Below are 17406 nucleotides of genomic sequence, written 5' to 3'. Positions count from 1 at the left end.
TATTTCAGAATCGTTTCCTCATTGATAGATATGTTCTGGAGGTTCGTCCTGACACGAGGTGTGGATGTTGAGGGGATTTGTCCATCAGGTTCAACAACGAAAGCAGATGCAAAACTTCTAGACAAAATATCTGCAGACTCAATTTGCGATGTACACAATTCACCTGTAGCATCTTTAACAATAGGAGCACTCACTTTAGTGTTCATAGTGGAACGAAGATATTTATAAAATTTTCTCTTATTTTTTGAGGTGGCAAGACGTCTTTCGTAATCCGTTTTCAAACTTGAAATGGATGATGACGATGAATTCGAATACCTTCGGTGTGCGGCGTAATCGGCCTCAGCCCGACAGCGTAAAAACCTCTGCCATAGGGACTTCTTGCGGCGAATCATTCTCAGAATATTGTCGTTGATCCACGGTTTTACTGGATTCTGCCTAATAATCTTGTAGGTAGTGCAATCATTTAGGGCATTTTCAATAATCGTTAAAAATTGAGTCCACATAGAGTCGACACTATTCAACTGTTCGAGGGATTCCCAACTATTAGCACGAAGAACATGAGATAACTTCTCGTAATCTATAATCCTCACTGTCTTGTTGCATTTGCTGGAATGAATTGGAAATTGTAGTTAAAGACTGGTTGAAAGCAGAAGGTGATCGGATTTGCCAAAGGGTGGAAGATAATCTATATTCGATATGATGTTCTCATCAAAGGCTATGAAGAGATCCAGAAGAGATGGTGTTTGCCCCTCTCGAAATCTTGTAGGCTGGTCAACTAGTTGTTGTAAGCAAGTGTTCATCACGACCTCTGCATAAGGAAAAGATTGAGAGCTCGGTGGGGGAAGACACACAAGAGGCCACTTTATATCAGGGCAATTGAAATCTCCAGTGATGAAGATGTTATCTTGGGAGGCAGCGCAGCTAGATAAAAAACCAGTGAAGTCTATGTCAGCAGAACATGGTCGTGGACGATACACACATCCAATCATTACAGAAGAATTAGCAGTTGCTATTTTCAAGAAGAGGTTGTCTATTCCATCCCAATCGTTATGAATGGTAGTAATTGAAAAATTAGCAGTTATATTATCACTAATATATACACATACTCCCCCATGTCCAATCGTCCGCTCACTATCGCCACGATATAATGTGTATGAGTCGATGTGGTACAAACCATCTCTGAGTGCAGGGTGAAGCCAAGACTCTGTGATGAACATTATGTAGGGTCTGTGCAACTGTACAGGGTGGGCAAATTTCGATGTTTTAGCACTACAGATTTTAAACCAGAGGAGATAGACAAAATCTGATACCCCATTCTCGTTCTCTTTTTCTGAGAAACTTACAATAGTAGTAGTGATTTTTGGCCACTTTCTTTTGTTTTCGAGTTATAAGCAAAAATTGGAAAAATGGCGATATCGAAATAAATTTATATCTCCGCTAATACTGATGATAGAGCTATGAAATTGAAACATTATACAGGCACTTTTTTACGTAAAATGCAGTGGCGTGCTCGCCTTTTTAGCAGGATTTTCAATTACGAAGCTATGACCCGAAGTTATGTTTTTTTTAAGGGGAACACTAGTTTTCTGTGCAATTTTTTGAAAGCTTAATTTTTACTGATTTCAAAAATATATAACATCATATGGTTTGTATCAATATAAATAATAGAAAATGGTCAAAAACACTTTTTCCCAATATTTCTATGGTTTCAACTTTTGACGAGCACAGAAAAATAGAGTTTCCTATAACAAAAGCAGTCTCCTTCCGGCAATGTCATTCTTTATTTGCCTTTCACCAATTTTCACAAAATTTTAAGCATATATTTCATAGATTTTCATAATAATGAAAGGACTTATAGAAAGAGACACTGGTAATCATACGATGCTATATTTTTCTATGCTCATCAAAAGTTGAAACCATAGAAATATTGAGAAAAAAGGTTTTTGACCATTTTCTATTATTTATATTGATACAAACCATATGATATTATATATTTTTGAAATCAGCAAAAATTAAGCTTTCACAAAATTGCACAGAGAACTAGTGTTCCCATTTAAAAAAACATAAATTTGGGTCATAGCTTCGTAATTAAAAATCCTGCTAAAAAAACGAGCACGCCACTGGATTCTACGTAAAAAAGTGCCTGAATAATGCCTCAATTTCAGAGCTCTATCATCAATATTAGCGGAGATATAAATTTATTTCGATATCGCCATTTTTCCACTTTTTGCTTATAACTCGAAAACAAAAGAAAGTGGCCAAAAATGACTACTACTATTGTTATTCTCTCAGAAGAAGAGAACGAGAATGGGGTATCAGATTTCGTGTATCTCATCTGGTTTAAAAACTGTAGTGCTAAAACATCGAAATTTGCCCACCCTGTACAAAGGCGAGAAATTCATTGAACTTGGAAGGGAGTGATTGGATGTTTGTGTACATTATTGGCCACTGCGCCAACTCTATTGTTAGTTTTTTTTAAGATTCTCATGTTGGGGAACAGTAGGAGAGTTGATAATTCGCGGTACTCCCTTCACGTACTTAATGGTCAGCCCTGTTTTCCCTGAAGCCTGTCGTCCCGCAAGTTCCTCCCTTAAAGTCCTCAACTCATCAATCTGGCCTTTAGTTTTATCATCTCTGATTATTATCCTATTATACTCCTCTCTACTCTTGAGAACTGCTTTGTTCCGTAAAATATTGGACACTACCTCCGGATCACTAAAGGTTACCTTCAGTAGACGAGGACGGGATTTCACAGAAGAAGGCAAACGTTCACTTCTCACGATGAATCTACTCGAAGTCTCACTGATATTCTCAACCAAATCGTTTACCTTTGATTTCTCAAGGGATTCAGTGTCAAATTCCGGCAGATTTTGTATGATTAGGTTGTGAGATCTCTTGACACGTTGTACAATTTCTTGTACGTGAGCAGCAGAAACGATATCATTATTGGAAGTTTTGGGCTCTGTCTTCAACGCTTCCAAGGAATTAGAGACACGAGACAACTCAGCAGAGAGTTCTGTATAAGTACCCTGGAGATCTGACACCTCTCTCTGGCAAGACTGAATGTGAGTGCCGTGTTCAGCCAGTATACTGGAATGTTCATCTATTTTGGAGTTACAAATTGCGAGCTGGCTAAGTACATCATCATGCCTTTTTTCCATACGAGTCATGGCATTATTTAATTTATGCAGTTGATTCATAACCAAAGCTAACTGCTGCATGATGGTTGCATTATCGCATTCAACATTCGTAGGCGGAGATGGTGGAGAGGCAACAGAGGGTTGTGTGCGACTACTGCACGAGTTACTGCGAAGAGAACGCTCGGTTGATACACAGACATGGCAGTTCCATTTTTCGTTTCTGTTTTTTAAGTATTCGATGTCTGATCCTTTTGAATTTACGCATTCGGCGTGAAAAGGCCTATTGCACTTTGAGCATGGTAAAAACAAATTATTGGATGTAATATTTTTTGAACAGAAAAAACAATTTCGTGGCATCTTTACTAGGCTTAGGGAAATACAGAGAGACAAACTTCACTTTCTTGGGCCCGTAAGAAAGACTCAATACAGAAAAAGGAAGGCCTCGGTCGGGAGAGGATCGAAATCGACAAGGAACGTGACCGCGACTATCAAACGGGTAAATCCAACGTACGTACCACGTCCGTGTTAAACGGGTACTGATAATCCAGAAATCCCGACAATTGAACACCGTGTGGGTGTGGCCTGTGTGGGAGAGTACACAACAATCGCTGCGCGCAAGAATAAATTTTTAATGCGTCATATAATTATGGTGAGAAAGAAATGTAAATAATCAAACATATAAACAATATTCAACTCTCAAATTTTTGTGAAAACTTATGCATCAGACTCACCAAAGATTATTCCACACATTTATAGGTAAAGCATAGTTAAAACAATAGAAAAACAAGAATTACTTGAAGAGCTCAACACAGAACGTGTGTTCGCTTCTTGAATCGCTTCTTGTTCTTTGTTTCGGGTTGTGGAACAATTCCTTTAAAGGTGCATTTACACCAAACGAGCATAGTTTTCGAACGTTTCAAAACGTTTTGAAACGTTTTAAAATGTTTTCAAACGTTCGAAAACTCAGAATGGGAGGTGTTCACACAGACCGCGCGTGTCCGAGCGAGCAGTTGTTCTTGATAATTCAACGAAGTCTGTCTAAAGTGCACAGACATGGCGCCCGCATTGTCCAAAATTGCAATTTCTACTGCTTCTATAGTGATACTCTCTCAAATGAAAAAACTACGCAAAAGGAGGAGACGAAAAACTTGGGTGAATTCTTTCCTGAAAGGAAGAAATTATACCCAGCTGCTAAATGACTTGAGATCGGACGAAACGGAACTTTTCAGAAATTTCTGCCGCATGTCATTATCGGACTTCAATTTATTACTCGCCAAAATTGAGGAAAAAGTGTCAAGAAAGGACACCAATTATCGAGAGAGTATTCCAGCGTCGGTTAGACTGGAACTAACACTTCGATTTTTGGCTACAGGAGATTCATATGGAAGTCTCATGTACCTTTTTCGACTTTCCAAACCATCTATATCGAAAATTATTCCCGAAGTGTGTGAAGCCATCGTAAATGCACTGAAGGAATATGTGAAGGTAAGAATAAACTTTTTATTTCATTTTTGTATACATGTATTTAATAATTTTCTTGGAACAAACAACATATATTTGTAAATTGGACTAAAACAACACTGAAAATTTAAATAATTAAATATGCGAAACTGAAAAAAGTTTAGAACAAAGAATTTAAACTGATAATCTTAATAATTAATCGGGGATTTGGGAGTATGAGCTCCCTGCAGCCGAGGAAATTATGTTGCCACCCGTGGCTGATAGTGTGTCTGAACGATCACATATTTCGTTATTGAAGGGAAACCGTCCTGAAGCTGAAGGATTGCTTGTTGTGAAGGGTGAAGGAGGGTCAGAAAACCTTAATGTTGGTGGCTGATACCGAGTAGGCACTTGAAGATAGCCCATGTCAGCGTCAAACAGAATATTGTTGACGTAGTACTCAACTGTAGCTCTCCAAACACGTCACAATCATTGCGATCCAGAGATCGTTCCAACATATCCACAACTCGGTCCACCTGAGTACCACCAGTAGGTGGTGTTTTTCTTTTGCGCTTGGGTGCAGAAGGTTGTACAAATTGCTCCCTTGATGAAGTTGATGCAGACTGAGACTGTTCGATATCATCTGCTTCCATGACATTATCCTCGTCCTCTACATCAACAGTTGCGGTGCACTCCAGATCCTCAACCTCCTCAACCTGCTAACACAAAAACGAAAAAGATATCAAATCACTGGAAAGTGATACGTCTTAGTGAGGTAAACCATTGTCACAACAAAAACGCCCAATTCGAGTACATTTTAACGATATAAAATCGACCTGACTCGGCGTTTTCAACAAATGTGGCCAATTCGCCAGTAAATGGCTATGTTTCGTTTTCCAACGGCCACCATGTACTATTTAAATGAAAAGTGTTTAACATTCGTCCTTTATTTCGTTGTCATTGTATGTTAGGTATTGCACAAGGTGCAAAAATGTACTTTTCTCATTATTTTACAGATGCCAGAAAATGAAGAAGAGTGGCAGCGCGTCTCCCAGGTGTTTGAACAAAAGTGGAACTTTCCCCATGCTGTTGGAGCTATCGACGGAAAACATGTCATCATACAATGTCCACCTAAAAGTGGCAGTGAATACTTCAATTATAAGTCCTTTTTTAGTGTAGTCCTATTTGGTTTAGTTGACGCTGACTATAACTTTATTTTTGTGGATGTTGGATGCCAAGGCAGAATTTCCGATGGAGGGGTTTTCAAAAACTCTCAGTTGTACAAGGATATAAAAAATGAACGCTTGAATCTACCACAACCGTCTAAATTGCCAAATGGAGAAATTCCAGTACCTTACGTGATTTTAGGAGATGATGCTTTTGTATTGAGCGACAGTTTGATGAAACCCTATTCAGTATTCTACCCCAAAGGTTCTCCGGAGAGAATTTTTAATTACAGGCTGAGTCGAGCCAGAAGGGTTGTCGAAAATGCTTTTGGCATTTTATGTTCGGTTTTTCGTGTACTACGAAAACCTCTCCTGTTAGAACCAGGCAAAGCCAAGTGGGTTGTAATGGCGTGTGTGTACCTCCACAATTTTTTACGCCGAAGTTCCACTTCGCATAATTTATATTGTCCTTCAGGTGCTATGTATACAGAAGAAAATGGGGAGGTTATACCTGGTTCCTGGAGAAATGATCCGGAAATGACATCTCTACTTAATTTGAAAAAGGTCGCAAGGAAACCAGCAAAAAATGGTAAAGAAATCAGGAAAGTTTTTTCTGAATACTTCATGACAACAGGGGCAGTATCATGGCAAAATGATTATACATGATTTTATTATTCATATGCTGAAATTGGATTCAGGTTTACCTGTGAAATTGTCTCCTGATTAACCTTTGGCGGAAGGGATGAGCTCAAAGTTGGTTTACATTGGTTTTTATCCTTAATGAACCTCAAAGCTTCATATGCAAACCATTTACTTGAGTATACTTCGTCCTGCCCTGGAAATAAATACCAATTTATCAAGTTTTACATTTGATTTACACTGTCAATTCATGTTTCTGTAGTTTTGAATTATTTTTATTATATTTTGGTTGCAATAAAATATCTTCTCATAATTTTTCACTTTTTTTGGACTTTTTATGTAATGCAATATATCTATACTTTTACAGTACCTATAGTACAGTTACTAAAGTTATTTGCTACTTACCTTTTCCAGTTCCCCTTGTTGATCTTTCCTTGTTAATTTCCCTCCTGTGGGAGGCAAGCAAAGACAGCATTTTTCCTTTTGCTGCATCAGGAGACACTCCCAACTTGCTGGCAATTTCTAATTACGAAACATATGTGAAAAACAATTTCCCTATGTATACTCCATTCAAATTTATTTTAGCAGTCGGTTGGCCATGAAATAATTTTCTCAAGTTTTTGTAACTAGAACAAAGTTTGGTTGGTACTCATGAAATGTCGTTAATGTCATAACGCCGTTGCCACAACTAATATCAATTTTTATTACGAAAATGCCGAAAGTGATTGAAAAAAGAGACAGGGTTTCAGGAAGTGCTATTTAGAATTCAGGTCCGCTCATTCAAATAATTATACCCTGATATTCTAAAATCCACAATACGTCAGACGGTAGCGAACATATTCAATGTAAGAGAATTTATATAATGTTTCACCGGAATCTAAACGACATATATTTCAGCTGGATATTTCCACAATCAAAAAGATTGTGAATGAAGAGGATGACAAAGAATTTCCTTCTATTGGGAGACCCAAAAAAGTGGTGGCATTCGAGAATTTTATGTTTGAGTGAATTAATGCGAAAAGTTTACTACAGGATTTTCGATAAATGTCATCGGAGAATAAGTTCCCTAAAATGGATTTTTCTATTTTTCCTCCTATGCAATGTAAATGTCTTAAGGTACTAATAAATACCCATAATTATTATTATTACATCAAGATATTAAGATGAATAGCCACAAATACGCGCAAGTTGCCCTGTTACTTGTTTATTCATGTGAAATTTTTGTTCAAAGGTGAAGTTCATCTTAACTTGAAACTTCCTTCAATTCCTTTTACTAATATTAATGCAAGATGATTTTTGTTGAAAAATTTAACATTCTTGTGATTATCTGTTAATTCCTTCGGGAGATACCCATTCCCAACCACTGCATCATATGCATTTCATCTTCGAGTTAATATTTTTGAAATCTACAAATGATGTAAGCCAAAGAAGATAACGAACATTAGCTCTCCTCAAGCTAGTGCATATTATGATATTATACTGAACTCTTGTATTTTCCATGCAAATAACTGGATTTGGTATGACTTCAATCAGTTTGTATAAACTGCAATTATGTTCGTCACATATTTTCCGAAGAGATTCGACATTGTGATAAAATACGTAATAACAGAAACTTTTACGTAGAACGGGCAACATAGCGTTGATTTAAAACCCAAAAATGTTTTGACAAGCTTCATAACCCCACATTTTCGTACTATACAGAGTGAAATGTGTCAAATTTCCATGGCCAACCGACTGCTAAAATAAAAGTGAATGAAGTATACGTATGTTGAATATCTGAACTAAAAAACTACTCAAAAGAGGTATACCATGACATTTCTATATTTAAAAATATTTTAGGCCCTAAGGAATTTCTTTTTAGCCGAAATCAATGGATTCTGAGAAAATAAAAAAAATTTATAGATGAATAATATTATACATTGTACTAATATCCCTCCTCAGAAAATCTCAACATTTTAACCAAATATTTTACACGTAACAGGGAATACTCTATCCATTAATATCAATGAAGGGATGGCCGGAACGTGCCTACGACTCTGGCAATATAAAATCCAAATAATGAAGAGGTTCTCAACAAATATTTATGACGGTCTCGGAATACATTTACAGCTGAGTGGAATACATTTGAGTTTGACGAGTTCACGCGCCTCGTTATTGGGCACAAATACTTATTTGCGAATGAAAGAAAGTAACGACCAAGCAAATGGAAATAGTGTTCTGAGAGGAACTTCTCGGAAAACGGTTTCTCTGTAACAATATTTCTGAATTCCACAAAATCCCTGAATTCTCCGAAACATGACGTTTAATAGCCTCCAATGCTTCCATGTCGCTCCTGAGAGAAGGCCACAAAGCTGGGCCTGGAGTTTTATCCATCTGGAGTTTTATCTTTGATTTTCGAGAAGAGGGAACTGACGCATTTCAGTGGATAGAAAGCCAGTCTTGTAGAAGAGTTAGTTTGTTGTAATGCTCTACTCATGTTTTCAGATAAACCCTGTATATAAGGAAAACGGTAATATCTGGTTCGTTCATCACCTCTCGAGCCTGCATTGTCAGTGAGCACTTTCCTTTTATATTGATTAAGAACACGTTTGACCAAGGTTTTCCTTATATACAGGGTTTATCTGAAAACATGAGTAGAGCATTACAACAAACTAACCCTTCTACAAGACTGGCTTTCTATCCACTGAAATGCGTCAGTTCCCTCTTCTCGAAAATCAAAGATAAAACTCCAGATGATTTGCAGTCGGATTTAATATACAAAATCCCTTGTAAAGACTGCAGCAGATGCTACATAGGTATGACCAAACAGTATCTTAAAAATAGAGTCTACCAGCACAGATATGATTGTAGACCCATTAATAAAGATAAAAATGAAAAAACCGCTCTAGCTGCCCATCACTTCAACGAAAACCACAATTTTGATTTCGAGAACGTCACCATCTTAGAAAAGGAAAAAAATTATAAAAGGAGATGTATCGGTGAGATGATTCATATTTCTTTGAACGAGACGGTAAATATATTAACGGCTTTGCGCCTCTCGGGGTCATACTCCCAACCGGCTGATCGTACAGTGGAAGAACTCATTGAGGAGTGGAGCTCCAAAGCCTTGCACGGAAGATACCCTGGTTGCCTGAAAAAAGAAAATATCAATAAAAAGGAGTCGTTAACTTACCTGACAGCAGGGTATCTCTTTCCGGAGACAGGGGGTCGACTGCTGGCAATACAGGACCAAGTGGTGCCCACAAGAATGTACCAGAAAAGTATTGCCTAATATAATGATGTAATCTGCTTAACGGGATTGTTGGAAATGATAGGGCTGATTCTGAATACTACATTTATTCCCAGTCGACGTTTCGGATCTTCACAGATCCTGTTGAAGTATATTTTATTCAGAATAAAGTTTTACAATATTATTATTGACAAATTGATTGACACCTTATTTTTTTATTGACAAGTCCTATGTATTTTGATTTCCTATCTGAAGGATACTTTATTTCGGTGCTTCCAGATGAAATTATTTGACGAATAACAATTCTATGAAAACACGGTATACTACTTTTCACTGATTAATGCAACCTTCTTTGGATTTTTTATATCACTCCTATGTTGAATAATTCTCTTCTTAAGTTGTTGTTTAGTCTGACCGATGCGATGTACTTTAGGTCACATTCTAGGCAGGGAATATTATAAACCACTCCTGTCATCTTTGTAGTTTTTACTTTATCCTTCACCTTTGAAAAAAGTTTTTTTATACCAAACTGATTTCTCACTGTAATCTTAATTTTTTCATCCCTTAAAATATTAATAATTCTTTTTGTCACTTCTGGTATTCGAGGTAAAGATGTAAAAGAAATCTGGTCATTATTAACAATCTTTGACAACTCATTAAAAAAAAAACTTTTTTCAAAGGTGAAGGATAAAGTAGAAACCACAAAGATGACAGGAGTGGTTTATAATATTCCCTGCCTAGGATGTGACCTAAAGTACATCGGTCAGACTAAACAACAACTTAAGAAGAGAATTATTCAACATAGGAGTGATATAAAAAATCCAAAGAAAGTTTGTGATCTTGCAGAACATTGCCGAAAGACAGACCATGTCATGGGATGGGACCTAGCAGAGGTACTGGATGTGGAGATGAATTTGTACAAAAGAACATTTTTAGAAATGTATCATATTAAAAAATTTAAAAAAACAATGAATTCGAGAAGGGACATTGAAGGTATAAGCAATATTTATATAGTCCATTCAAGAATGATTGACATCCCAGTAGGACTTGAAAGCCCAGACGCAGCTTAAATCTGGTCATAAAAGATATTCAATAATTTCTGTTGTTTCAATCACAGAAGTGGAATATTTAAATATAACCTAGAAGAGTATTTGAAAAGAAGAAATATTCAAATTCAGAGCATATTTATCAGCAATCAAAATTGATATAATTATGTTTCCGATTTGTTGGATTAAGTTAAGAATGTAAACAGCTGTACAAAATCCAAATTATCTTCGGTCAGTGCATAGATTCAGAATAATTGGTCTGTGGATTGCCGTTTATCCACAATACCAACCTGAATTCCGCAACACAAAATCTGAATTTATTGGCTATTACCAACTTAAATTCGATTTTCCATAGCCACCCGAGATGTCAATCATTCTTGAATGGACTATAGTAATATTATGTCGTATAATCATGGTGAGACCAATGGATGACTTGTTTCTATGTAGTTTGTCATTTTGTGTTGTTCTATGGTTTCAATTAGATATGTCAGATATATCAGAAAAAAATCCAGAATTGTTAAAACGTAGTTTTTTAAGGAAATTGTTTGATGGATGAGTTTGTTAGATAGGAGAAATTTTGAGGATAAATTTAGGTATTGTTATGTACACATTGTTCATCTCAAAGAACTTCTTGAGTGCCTTTTGATGTGCGTCTTTTCAACTGCTTCAGAGAAACTCAACTATTCGGTAATATGTGCCCATTTTAATCAACCAATGAATGTTAATGTGACTTTGTAATTTTGTGTTTTTAGAGTCCTGATGAAGGATCTGTAAAGATCCGAAACGTCGACTGGGAATAAATGTAGTATTCAGAATCAGCCCTTTCATTTGGAGGTTTTCAGAACCACTCGGGCGCAAACGCCAAAAGTAATTCTGTTCGTTAGTGAGAATAAAGCACCTTTCGTACGATGTTGACTGTACCGAGTATCAGAGCTTTCTGCATCCACAACAGGGTGTTCTTTGGTAGATTGAGTTCCTTCAGATGTTGTGTTGTTTTACGATGCACGAGACCATTTGTGCTAATTATGAGAGGCTTGATGGCTATTTCCCCCATTTTCCACATATCCTTCATCTGCTGTGCTAGTGCCTCGTATTTCGAAACTTTTTCGTTATATGTTTTTGTGAGGTTGTAGTCTTGTGGCACAGCAAAGTCTATTATAAGGGCGGTGTTGGCTGTCTTGTCCCATACTACCATGTCCGGTCGATTGTGTTCTACGCCTCTATCCGTGATGACCGTGAAGTCCCAGTAAATCTTAGTGTGTTCGTTCTCAACCAAAGTCTGAGGTGAGTACAAGTGGTGTGGCGTGAATTGTTGGATCAGCTGCTTCTGGAGACACATCATCTGGTGTACAACCTTTCCCATGTTGTCATGTCACGCCAGGTATTTAGTGCCCGCTATTGTCGAACATCCAGAGGAAAGGTGTTGGATCGACTCCTCCGCGCCATTACATAGTCTGCATTTGGTGTTGGCTACAGCTTGTTTCATAATGTGTTTGGCATAGGTTCTTGTCGGAACAACCTGATCCTGAATAGCAAAGAAGGTGGCCTCCTTCTGGGGAAAAAGGTAGCCCTCAGTTAGGTATGTGTTTGTACCTTGTTTATCCACTTCCGCTTGATGGAGGCTAGCGTAGAACCTTCCATGAAGAGATTTGGCCTCCCAAGCTTGTCTCAGAATCTCTGCTTGATCATCTCTCTCAGAAAGTTCACCATGTGTTCCATCAGCCGTATTAAGATAGCCGATGGAAGTTACCCACTGATGGATAGGTAAGTTGGATTTGCGGAAGTATTCTTTAACTTTATACGTTTCTTTCAGAGCTGATTCTCCTATATTCATCATTCCTCGGCCACCCTCCCTTCGGGGTAAGTACAAACGTTCCACTGCCGAGTTCGGGTGCAACATTCCGTGTTGTGTTAAAGACGTTCTGATGTTTCTGTCTATTTCGTTGAGCTCAGTTTTCGACCATGAGATAACTCCTGCTGTATATGTGAATGTTGGTATGGCCCAGCTGTTGATGGCCATCATTTTATTTTTAGCTGATAGTTGAGTTCTCAGTACTTTTTTGACTCTTCTTAGCAGTTCGGTCTTAGTGATATCTTTGTTTTCTCTCTGTTTTATCTCATAGGTTTGTTGCACCCCTAGGTATTTATATCGGTCCTCTACACTCAGACCAGTCACCTGTCGTCCATCAGACAGAACAACGCTTTCCCTGTTCGCCATCCTTCCTCTCCTCACGGTCACCGTCGCACACTTCTCCAGTCCAAATGTCATATTGATATCTTCACTAAATGTTCTCACGAGCTCCATTAGTCCTTTTAGCTGTGCTTTGCCTCTTGCATACAACTTCAGATCGTCCATATAAAAAAGATGTGTAAGTCTGATCTGTTCACTGATGGAGTATCCATATGTGGATCTGTTTAGCATCTTACTCAGGATGTTGAGGGCGAGTCAAAACCATAAAGGGCTCAGACTATCCCCTTGGAAAATACCTCTCTTTATGTGTACTTCAGCTGTGTGGTAGGTAGCTGCTTCATTGTGGACTCTCAAAGTAGTGCGCCAGGTTGTCATTAGGTGTCCGAGCAACGCGATCACATGACGGTTCACCTTGTAGATCTTGAGGATTTCAAGTAGCCAAGTATGGGGCACCGAGTCGAAGGCTTTTCTATAATCTATCCACGCCATCGAGATGTTCTTGAGGCGCTTTTTCGCTTGCTTGGTCAGCATGTTATATATCACCAAGAGCTCTTTGCTTCCTCGTCCCTTTTTTCTGCATTCGTTCTGCTCCCAAGCCATGATGTTGTTCGCTTGGATGTGGCCATTGATCTTGTAGGCTATGGTTGACGTGATGATTTTGTATGCCGTAGGTAGGCAAGTTATTGGTCTATAATTACTTGGCAGTCTTTAGTCTCCTTTCTTCGGTAAAAGGTGTGTGATCCCATGTGTGAAATATTCTGGCACGGTATCAGGCTTCACAAGTGCCGTATCTATGAGTCTCGCAAGTACCCTATGTGTTGACGTCAGGGTCTTCCACCAATAGTTTTGGATGCCATCTATTCCCGGTGAAGACCAGTTTTTCATTCGTTTGATGGTTGCACGAACGTCATTCTCTGTAACTTGGATTGCTGCCATTTCATTCAAATCGGAGTGGTCTTCGAGCTCAGCTTTAATCCAAGGAGCCTCAGTGTTATGGTCTTTCCCATGCGACCATATGTTCGACCAGAATTGCCTCATTTCTTCTGGTTGTGGCGGCGTTTTATCTATGTCGGCCTGGTTATCCTCGAGTCTTCTATAAAATTCTTTTTGGTTGTTAGCAAAGAGATTATTTTCTCGGTATCGCCGTGTTCTCTTGCTATATATCATGAGCCTATTTCCTAGGGCAGCAATCTTCTGCTTTAAGGTTTCCATGCGGGTATGCAGTCTTAGGTGGTATTGTGCGTCACTCCTCTTCAGCTTCATCTTCTGGGAATATATCTGAGCTTTCTTCTTCACGTGTTCACTAGGGTTTTCGCTATTCAAGTAAGCATGGAGAATTCCTATTTCCTTCCTGAAAATATTAATTTTTTTATTAATTCGCTCTTCCCACGGGGGTCTCTGTGGGGTACCGTTTTCTTGGGTGTTATCTGTCATTTTTATTTGATGAATGAAATTAGCAACTATGGCTGCACAATACACTAGGTGGCAGAGATCTTCAAAATTCGATGAGGATGCGATAGTTTCTACCAAAGCTGCGTTTATCACTCTCATTGTCTCTTTCGTGTTGGTGTTATGATGCATTTTCTTGATTTTTGGTCTTATATGCATTGGTACTCCCTTCCATTTCAGATTTATCTCCTCAAATAGCGATAATACCCCTCTGGTGGCATCGTCGGCCTCTGGTAGGTCAGTGGGTCGCGGTTCGGAATTAGGTTGCTCGTTATAGCTGTGGTGGTCATGATCTTCTGAAAGAGTTAGCGTTCTTCTAATCTGAATGCTCCTCCTGATGTTGTGAATATGTCGAATCGGGGAATTCCTAAGTGCTTCTGCTTTTATGAGTTCTATTTCATCAGGTGATAACAACTTACGTGTTTTTATATTTTTCACCTATGCAATAGCATAGGTGAAAAATATAAAAACATCTAATAAGATGTTTTCCCGTGAATTGTTTGTCGGGGTAGGTCTCCAGCCATCGTTCTGTCAATTTTTCGGCATATTTTCTCGTTTGCTTTTCTCCTTCGGTAACGTGAAAGTAGGCGCTAAGAAGACATTTGTTCATTTCTCTTGTCCAGCGTTGCCTCTCTCTCCTCCGTCGTACAGCGGGATCGCCAGGCTGTTCTGACGAACCAGCAGGCGGGTCCAAGCTATAACCTCGGGTGTTCCTTGAGCTGCGTGGCCTTGTGGTTCCATTTCGCAAAGTAGCGCCACTCGCTCCACTAACATTTGCTAGGGCCTGTATCTGTCTTCCCACCGGTGCAGTCCCACCACCGAGGGCGGTTTCCGAGGCTTTGTTTCCAATATCGAAAGCAATTGTACATCACAGCGAAGGGGTTGCTAACCCCAATCGCTGGTCAACTCGGGTACGCGGGGTCGTTACTCCCCGATGGCTTGCGCCACCCTGCGCATATGTATTGTCATTTTGTTTTGTTCTATGGTTTCAATTAGATATGTCAGATATGTCAGAAAAAAAACTAGAATTGTTAAAACGTAGTTTTTTAAAGAAATTGTTTGATGGATGAGTTTGTTAGATAGGAGAAATTTTGAGGATAAATTTAGGTATTGTTATGTAGACATTGTTCATCTCAAAGAACTTCTTGAGTGCCTTTTGATGTGCGTCTTTTCAACTGCCTCAGAGAAACTCAACTATTCGGTAATATGTGCCCATTTTAATCAACCAATGAATGTTAATGTGACTTTGTAATTTTGTGTTTTTAGAGTCCTGATGAAGGATCTGTAAAGATCCGAAACGTCGACTGGGAATAAATGTAGTATTCAGAATCAGCCCTTTCATTTCCAACAATCCCGTTAATCAGATTACATCATTATAGTTTGTATATATATATATATATATATATATCATCAACCTCTTGGAGCATCTGATGAAGACATGGCGCACGCAGCTGGTGGTGAACACCAAACAAGAGAATTATAAGACCGCCGTAATCAGAATCAGGAGAGGTATTTTCCAAGGGGATACTTTGAGTCCCCTTTGGTTCTGTTTAGCACTGAACCCCCTGAGTAGACTACTAAAAAACCAGATATACGGGTACATTTTACAGAAGGCGAGGAATATAAAAATTAACCACCAGTTCTATGTAGATGACCTGAAGCTCTATGCTGCAAACGAAGAGCAGCTCAAGAAACAACTGAGAATAGTGGCAGCGTTCTCAAAGGACATTGGAATGGAGCTCGGAATAGACAAATGCGCCGTGGTTCATGTTAAGAGAGGCCGGGTACAAGAGGGCACAGGCTTATCTGTGATGGAAGACCTCACGATCCCGCAACTGGGAAGACAAGAATCCTATAAGTATCTCGGAGTGCAACAGGCTCTGGACATTAAAACCACAGAAATGAAGAATACTTACAAAGAAAGGTTCCTCAACAGACTCAAGAAGGTACTCCAGAGTAGGTTGAACTCGAAGGCGATGTTTGAGGCGGTGAACATATGGGCGATACCTTGTATTGCTTATTTTTTTGGTGTGATCAAGTGGTCCAACTCAGAGCTGAAAGAAATTGACAAAAGAGCAAGGGCATTACTTACCAAGCAGGGAATCCACCATCCCCACGCGTCCATGAACAGGTTGTATGTCCCAAGGCATGAAGGGGGGAGAGGGCTGCAGAACCTAGAAATAGTGCACGACAGAACAGTCCGCAGTATGAGAGAGTACTTCCAAAAAAAAAAACTCACCGTTCCATCGAGCTGTATGTCAAGAAGATAACAACCTGAGTCCTCTGAATTTGGCAGGCCACTTAGAACCAGCGCGACTAACCGCCGAAATGCTTATAGAGGAGTGGCATAGTAAAGCACTGCACGGAAGATACCCTGGATGCCTGAAAAATAATCAAGTTAAGAAAACAGAGTCGCTTACTTACCTTACAGCCGGATACCTGTTTCCTGAAACAGAGGGAAGATTAATAGCTATACAGGATCAAGTTGTCCCAACCAGATCATATATTAAGAACATCACCGGACGGAACATACCAACAGACAAGTGCAGAAAATGTTCCCAAGTTACCGAGTCGATTCAACACGTTACATCATCGTGCTCTGTACTGGCCCCAGTGGACTACATGCAGCGCCACAACGCGATGGCAAAAGTATATCATCAGGCCATTGCCAAAAAATACGGACTCATAACTAAGACAGTGAAGCCCTTCGAATACTGCCCTAACAACATCCTGGAAAATGAAGGATATAAATTGTATTGGGATAACTTCATTACAACCGACAGACCCATACAACACAACAGGCCCGATATTCTGCTGTTCAAAAAGAAAGAGCGAACAATAGAGATCCTGGACGTCGCTATACCGGCTGATGACAATATCCAAAAAGCGTTCGTCGAAAAGCTGACGAAATACCATGACCTGGCGTTTGAGATGAAAACCATGTACGTCCTAAAATCAACATCCATAGTGCCCTTAGTCATGTCCACGAATGGACTGGTGGAGACACACCTGGTGGACAATACCCTGAATCTAGGATTGGACAAAGAGCTGGTGAGTACAGCTCAAAAGGAGGTCATTCTAGCGAATACCAAAATAGTGAGGAAGT

General features: G+C 39.1%; 3 protein-coding genes across 3 annotated transcripts; all 3 read right to left on the bottom strand.

The window, feature by feature from the left end:
• Positions 1 to 1103: 1103 nt before the first annotated feature.
• On the bottom strand, positions 1104 to 3574 carry LOC123316374. The gene is made up of 2 exons (XM_044902416.1): positions 2380 to 3574; positions 1104 to 1235 (listed from the first exon to the last, which is right to left on the bottom strand). Exon 1 carries the CDS (start codon positions 3495 to 3497, stop codon positions 2466 to 2468), a length of 1032 nt encoding a protein of 343 aa, XP_044758351.1. The 5' UTR covers positions 3498 to 3574; the 3' UTR covers positions 1104 to 1235; positions 2380 to 2465.
• A 1386-nt stretch (positions 3575 to 4960) lies between these two features.
• LOC123317672 lies at positions 4961 to 6888 on the bottom strand. Its single transcript, XM_044904278.1, has 3 exons — positions 6791 to 6888; positions 6451 to 6581; positions 4961 to 5296 (listed from the first exon to the last, which is right to left on the bottom strand). The coding sequence occupies exons 1-3, from the start codon at positions 6858 to 6860 to the stop codon at positions 4961 to 4963; spliced, it is 537 nt and encodes a 178-aa protein (XP_044760213.1). The 5' UTR covers positions 6861 to 6888.
• A 6671-nt stretch (positions 6889 to 13559) lies between these two features.
• On the bottom strand, positions 13560 to 15074 carry LOC123317671. The gene is made up of 2 exons (XM_044904277.1): positions 14979 to 15074; positions 13560 to 14738 (listed from the first exon to the last, which is right to left on the bottom strand). The coding sequence occupies exons 1-2, from the start codon at positions 15072 to 15074 to the stop codon at positions 13560 to 13562; spliced, it is 1275 nt and encodes a 424-aa protein (XP_044760212.1).
• Between the last annotated feature and the right edge of the window lie 2332 nt (positions 15075 to 17406).

Source organism: Coccinella septempunctata, chromosome 7, assembly GCF_907165205.1.
Source record: "Coccinella septempunctata chromosome 7, icCocSept1.1, whole genome shotgun sequence".
NCBI lineage: Eukaryota > Metazoa > Arthropoda > Insecta > Coleoptera > Coccinellidae > Coccinella > Coccinella septempunctata.
The sequence above is the reverse complement of the archived record's forward strand: the minus strand, read 5'-3'. Positions and strand labels throughout refer to the sequence as shown.